This window comes from Argentina silus (genome assembly GCF_951799395.1).
Source record: "Argentina silus genome assembly, chromosome: 21".
Taxonomy (NCBI): domain Eukaryota; kingdom Metazoa; phylum Chordata; class Actinopteri; order Argentiniformes; family Argentinidae; genus Argentina; species Argentina silus.
In genome coordinates, this window is record NC_139675.1 from 9,199,203 (window position 1) to 9,206,702 (window position 7,500).

At 46.0% G+C, this 7,500-nt stretch overlaps 1 protein-coding gene across 1 annotated transcript in view; it reads right to left on the reverse strand.

Annotated features, from left to right (window-relative positions):
- tll1 (tolloid-like 1) overlaps positions 1-7,066 on the reverse strand; it is a gene marked incomplete at both ends in the record, with an annotated part of 46,072 nt that extends 39,006 nt beyond the window's left edge. Inside the window, one exon of the mRNA XM_083693019.1 lies at positions 6,886-7,066. Coding sequence (XP_083549145.1) covers positions 6,886-7,066 — 181 coding nt within the window. The remainder of the gene's footprint in view (positions 1-6,885) is intronic.
- Positions 7,067-7,500: the final 434 nt, after the last annotated feature.

A 7,500-nucleotide genomic window follows, 5' to 3' on the forward strand; every position in this document is an offset into this window, starting at 1 on the left:
GTGCCTGGGTATGTGTGTGTGCCTGCATGCATGCATGTGTGAGCGTCAGTGTGTGTGTGTGTCTGCCTGGATATGTTGGTGTGTGTGTGTGTGTGTGTGTGTGTGTGTGTGTGTGTGTGTGCGTGTGTGTCAGTAGGGAGCTGAGCCTCTCAGGGACACGCGGGGACATTAAAAGATCCAAGCACTTAATTATTGAGCAATGCATGATGGGAAAGAGTGACAGAGGCGCTGACTCATGGCTTTTGGAGCTCCGGAACGCCAGAGTTCCAAGACAAACATTTCGCTCTCGGCTGGGCCGGAGGAAGACTTCGGAAGCTCGGTGGTAGGAGCACTCAGCTCGGGAAAATCCTGTTTAATATAATATGAGTGAGACCAACCGTACACACACACACACACACACACACACACACACACACACACACACACACAGCTCTGGCTTCCTTCCTCTTAGGGGAGGTCGGGGGGTTTCGGGGGGGTTGGGGGGGTTGAACAGTAGCCCCCTGCTCTGTGTCACGACACAGTGGCCTTCACTTTCAGGCTGGGGGTCTGGACACGCACACACACACACACACACACACACACACACACACACACACACACACACACACACGGAGGCAGACACACATTCTGTGCGCCACCACTAACCTACTGTGAAGGCTTAAAGGCTCGTACTGGTTTAAACTGTCATTATTTTACCATCACCAAAACATGGACCAACTGATTCATGAGCTACATAACAACTGCATCTCATCTCAAACGTCTGTTCACCTGTTCCTCAACGGAGGGAAACACAACGCAAAGCCACGTACGACAAAGGGGATGAAGTCAAGCTTGATAGCTAATAATAAAATCAATAATAATAATAATAATAACAATAATAACAATTAAATCATGTCCCCCAGTCCTAATGTTATCCATTGATCTCAAACACCATCTGGAAAATGTTCTCTTGAAAACAGACGATGAGAGGATTTCACGGGAAATGAGGAAATGTACAGATTTATCGCACACATCGATAGATTGCATTGTTCACTGCATATCTGCATCAAGAATCACCGCCTTATCATGCGATATTGTGTGATTGTTTTATTAATTGATAATTTATAATTGAACATATCCTGTACTGTGAAAGCGTCCGTCTGTGTTCAACTTTAAGCCTTCCATTCTGACAACAAGCGTTGTTTTGTTTTTAGAGGGTGAGTGTTTTATGAGAACAAAGATTTGGAAGGAAGCATGAATGACTGAGTGTGTGTGTGTGTGTGTGTGTGTGTGTGTGTGTGTGTGTGTGTGTGTGTGTGTGTGTGTGTGTGTATTCATGTGTATGTGTGTGTGTGTGTATCATCTCCAGCTGAGTAGCAGGATGCAGACAACCAGGAAGAGATAAGCATGGGTGAATGGAGGGAGCTGTGCATGTGTGTGTTTGAGTGTGTATGTATATGTGTGTGTGTGTGTGTGTGTGTGTGTGTGTGTGTATTTGTGTGTGTGTAAGTGTGTGTGTGTTCACGTAGGGAAATCACTTCACAAAAGGCTGGAAGTGTGTGTTCTCCTGTCTACCAGAGCGAGGCTGAGGAGAGATAAGCAGACAGCCAAATAATCCCGTTGTGTGTTCCCAGCAATAACAGGAGCCGGGATACCAACTACTCAAACCACTGCCACAGGGTCAGCCTCCAAATGGGCCACACTTCCACTTCTACACTATGTACACACATGCAGGGGCATAGAGCAACACACACACATACATACATACACACACACACACGTACATACTGTACATACATACAGACACGCACACACACACGTACATACATACATACTGTACATACATACAGACACGCACACACACAAACACAAACACACAAGCACATGTACACACATACACCACATCCACCATGAGAAGGTGTACAGGTGTTCCTGTACACACTCACCAAACAAGTGTTCGGTGAGTGTGTACAGGAACACCTGTACACCTTCTCATGGTGGATGTGGTGTAATGGTGTGGGGAATGTTTTCTTGGCACACTTTGGGCCTGTTAATACCAATCAATCATCTCTTGAATGCCACAGCCTATTTGAGTATTGTTGCTGACCATGTGCATCCCTTCATGGCCACAATTGACCCATCTTCTAATGGCTACTTCCAGCATGATAATGCACCATGTCACAAAGCAGAAGTCGTCTCAAACTGGTTTCCTGAACATGACAATGAGTTCAGTGTTCTTCAGTGGCCTTCCTAGTCACCGGATCGGAATACAATAGAACACCTTTGGGATGTGGTAGAACAGGAGATTCACAGCTTGAAAGTGCACCTGAAAAATCTGCAGGGATTGCGTGATGCAATCATGTCATCATGGACCAGAATCTCAAAGGAATGTTTCCAATATCTTGTGGAATCACTGCCACGAAGAATTGAGGCTGTTTTGAGAGCAAAGGGAGGCCCTACATAGTATTACTATAGTGTTCCTAATAAAGTGCTCCGTGAGTGTACATACATACATACACACACACACACACACACACACACACACACACACACACCCACCAACACATGCAGAGGCATAGAGCAATACACACACACACATATAGAAACACACACACACATAGAAACACACACAAACACACACATATAGAAACACACACACATAGAAACACACACAAACACACACACACAAAAATAAACACACACAAACACAAACATATAGAAACACACACAAACTGTTGTCCAAGAAACCATGATGACATTTCTGAATCTGAGAGACAAGGATGCAACTAGAGAGAGGGGGAAAAAAAAAAAAAAAAAAAAGTAAAGAGGAAAAATAAGGAAGCAATTATTAGCAAATAGTACTGGTCTCTCAGACGGTGGATATCTCTGCAGCAGAGTCTCATGTCTCACGCGTGTCTCATGTTTTCTCACTGGGAGTTATTTTAGCCTCAGGGAGAACTGTACCTTCTTAGCTCAATGACCCCAGTGTATTCAGACTGACTGTCTCTCTGTAACCTATCAGACACGCAAACACACGCATGCACACACACGCACACAGGTATGTGTATATGGGTAAAGTATGAAGTATAAATATTAGTATCAACATCTACTGACAGTAAGCTTACTGTAAACACACACACACACACACACACACACAGACACACAATATGCTATGGGCCAAGTCTATGTATGTGGTATGTTTGGAATGCATTTCAGTAAAGCTTAGCGCTCTGGGTGGAGTTCTTATCAGTGCAATATGTCACCACCGACACCATTAAGACTTTACACACACACACACACACACACACACACACACACACACACACACACACACACACACACACACACACACACACACACACACACACACACACACACACACACACACACACACACACACACACAATCAGACAGGGGCCAAAACTATGACAAGAATTTGAGGATAGGAAGACGCTAACTGGCCTTAGGGGACCTAAAGTATGTGTTCACATTGTATTAATTATGTGTTTATAGACTGGGTACATCTGTGTGTGTGTGTGTGTGTGTGTGTGTGTGTGTGTGTGTGTGTGTGTGTGTGTGTGTGTGTGTGCGTGCGTGCGTGCGTATGTACGTAGGGCAAAGAAGGTTGAAAAGGTAGTGAGAGAGCGTGAGTGGGGGAGAGATGATGTAGGGGAGGTAGTTATGTGAGTTTGTTGGGGTGAAGAGGGAGGGAGAAGGGGTGAGGAGGGAAGGAGAAAGGGTGAGAAGGGAGAGGGGACAGACGGTGATGATATGCTGCTGTGCATCTGTTAATTGATCCCCCGGCCACCATGGACCAGCCCTGGGGTTCCACATGACCACATGACATCAGAGATTCCCTGCTGAAGTCAGCATTAGAGAGAGAGAAAGAGAGAGAGAGGGAGAGAGAGGGAGGGAGAGAGAGAGAGAGGGAGAGAGAGAGAGGGAGAGAGAGGGAGAGAGAGAGAGAGGGAGAGAGAGGGAGGGAGAGAGAGAGAGGGAGAGAGAGAAGGACAAAACAAAACCACACAGCAGAGCAGAACAGGACAGAACAGAAAAGTGAGATTGTTTGTGTTAGGCCTTTTCTCTGCTTAAAACATTGGAGACTTGTGCGCCTTAGTGAATATTTTCTTTTCAACCATAACCTTTTACCCCGCATCTATTTTGTTTTACTTAACGTTGAGCAGAACAGAACAGAAGAGAACAGAACAGAACAAGACAGAACAGAACAGAACAGAACAGAACAGAACAGACAGATTGCTTTTGAACTTTTGTTGTGGTGGTTTATGAGTCTTCATAAACGTCCATTGGCAGCATCCCATCTCTAAAGCTTCTGTGTATGCATGGATTTTGGAGTAATTGGTCAAGCTCATTGGTCAAGCTTGGTTATTATGACCCTGTGTGTGTGTGTGTGTGTGTGTGTGTGTGTGTGTGTGTGTGTGTGTGTGTGTGTGTGTGTGTGTGTGTGTGTGTGTGGTGTGTGTGTGTGTGTGTGTGTGAGAAAAGACAGTCAGAGTTGGGTGGAACAGACATGGTGTTTAAAAGAAAAAAAGGAGTTGAAATAAAATGTATGCCCAAATGAAAAGTCATGCTGTAAAAATTGGGCGTGAAAATCTGTTAACTGAATTACTGCTGCGTCTGGGAGGACACGGGACATTAAGTGAGATGGAGCAACACACACACACACACACACACACACACACACACACACACACACACACACACACACACACACACACACACACACACACACACACACACACACACACACACACACACACACCTATTCCCAAATGTACTGTTATCATACAGGCGAGATAAGACGCTGAATTATTTTATTTCACGGTCCGCACCCTCAGTGTTCCTCTGAGTGAAGGACAGTTTCAGAGAGACAGAGAGAGAGAGACTTTCACAGATCTAGCGTTTGGATTCCACCCATATAGTGGAGTAGAGAGTAGTAGTGGAGTAGAGTAAGACCAGTTTATGTTTTATTAGGAACACCTGTACACCTTCTCATGGTTGAGGTGGTGTAATGGTGTGGGGAATGTTTTCTTGGCACACTTTGGGCCTGTTAATACCAATCAATCATCGCTTGAATGCCACAGCCTATTTGAGTATTGTTGCTGACCATGTGCATCCCTTCATGGCCACAATTGACCCATCTTCTAATGGCTACTTCCAGCGTGATAATGCACCATGTCACAAAGCAAAAGTCGTCTGAAACTGGTTTCATGAACATGACAATGAGTTCAGTGTTCTTCAGTGGCCTTCCCAGTTACCGGATCTGAATCCAATAAAACACCTTTGGGATGTGGTAGAACGGGAGAGTCACAGCTTGAAAGTGCACCTGAAAAATCTGCAGGAATTGCGTGATGCAATCATGTCATCATGGGCCAGAATCTCAAAGGAATGTTTCCAACATCTTGTGGAATCACTGCCACGAAGAATTGAGGCTGTTTTGAGAGCAAAGGGAGGCCCTACCCAGTACTAGTATAGTGTTCCTAATAAAGTGTTCAGTGAGTTTATATAAACACACACACACACACAATGGGTGGAGGGTGAGTTTAGTGGAGAGTTCTGATGACTGTGCGTTAACAGTGACATCACAGAGTGGCACACACACACACCATGCATGCACACACACACACACCATGTTTTGCCATTTAAACATTATATAAAGCACTATAATTATCATTATCAACAATAACCAACATTTGTACACACACACACACCTTGCATCATACACACACACACACACACACACATTATACACAAGTCTTTCATTCCAAAGCACGTCTCAGCCTGTCATTACTGTAGCCTTCAAAACAGCATCTCCATATTACATATTATTCCCTGTGTGTGTGTGTGTGTGTGTGTGTGTGTGTGTGTGTGTGTGTGTGTGTGTGTGTGCGGAGACCCCTCCAGCTAGTTAAACCCCCATCCAGCTGTTTCACATCCATAGATAATCATCTCCACACACACACACTCACACAGAGGCTAAATCATAATCAAACATTGGCTTGAGCAAAAAAAAGAAAGAAAGAAAGCGCTATGCTTAAAGCACAAGCGTTGATGCGCAGGTACAGGTGGCGTGTGTGTGTGTGTGTGTGTGTGTGTGTGTGTGTGTGTGTGTGTGTGTGTGTGTGTGTGTGTGTGTCTGGTGTGTGTGTGTGTGTGTGGTGAAAAGTATATCCCGGGGAGAGGGCTTATGACCGCCAGCGGTCTGCACGTGGCATCGGCCCGGGATCACCCGCAGACCTGAATTAAAGCAGGCGTGATCGGAGCAGGGGCGGGGAAACCGGGCTAATAAACACACACACACACACAAACACTTACACACTCACACACACACACACACACACACTCGCTCACTCGCTCGCTCACTCTCTCTCTCTCTCTCCCTCTCTCTCACAACACAGTCTCAGTCAGACACTCACACACACAGTGGCCCCCCTGTCTCTCCTTCATTCAAACACACACACAGAGTAGCCTACGCACGCACACACACACACACACACACACACACACACACACACACACACACACACACACAGGTGCCACTCTTTCTATCCCTTGGGTCAGTGTTTGGAGACAGCCCGTGCGCGCGCAAGGAGGCGCGGGTCTCAATGGTTCTAAATTGATCATCAACCTACTACTTCCCATAACAGTCAGAGAAAATACCAGTAAGAAAATACTAAAAATAAAATACTAATAATCACCTTCATATTCATTCAGAAACTGCTCAGCCTTATTGAGCATATACAGGCCTATATACCGCTAACACCGTCCGTTACAATGAAAAGTTGAAATGTTCACGCAATACTAATCAATAAAATGATACATATTCAATACGTGCTATTCACACCTCCCTTGAATACCACTGAAGTGAGGTGAAAGCGAGAGACTCACCAGCTTTGCAGGGGTCCTTGTAGTCAATGGTCTCCGCTTTCTCCTCCTCGAAGTAGTCGTAGCTGGCGTCCTCGTAGTCGAAACAGTTACACACGGACACATAGCCCCAGACAGTCAACCCGGCCAACACCAGCGTGATCCAACGCATCTTCGCGGCCAGACAGGGGGGCACTCGGTCCATGTGAGAAAAAAAAAATGAATGAAAAAGTCTCGCTGAGTCCCGGTCCTACAAACTCCTCTCCGCTGCGCTCCTCTCCTCTCCAAGGGAAACTCCGGCACCAGCGACGGCAGAAGGAATTTAACGGTTCATCGCGAAGAAGAACGGTCTGTGGTCGCTTCTCTGACTGTCTCAGTCTCCGGTTATCTCCGAGCCGCTCTGTGTTCGGTAACAGACAGTGAGAGATAGTTTCCCCGCTACTGTAACTGTCTCTCTTCCATCGCGCTGAGTCTGGACGTGTCTGTTCGCTGGCAGACAGAGAGATACACTAAGCTCCCGCTGTGGACAAATATAGGACTTCTGTAGATGGGAGGTCCTGTATTGTGCGTGTCGTTGTGCCAGTCCCTCGATCAAGCCTCAGCGCGGTTTCTAGTCGCCAAGTGTCCGAGGAAGAGCGC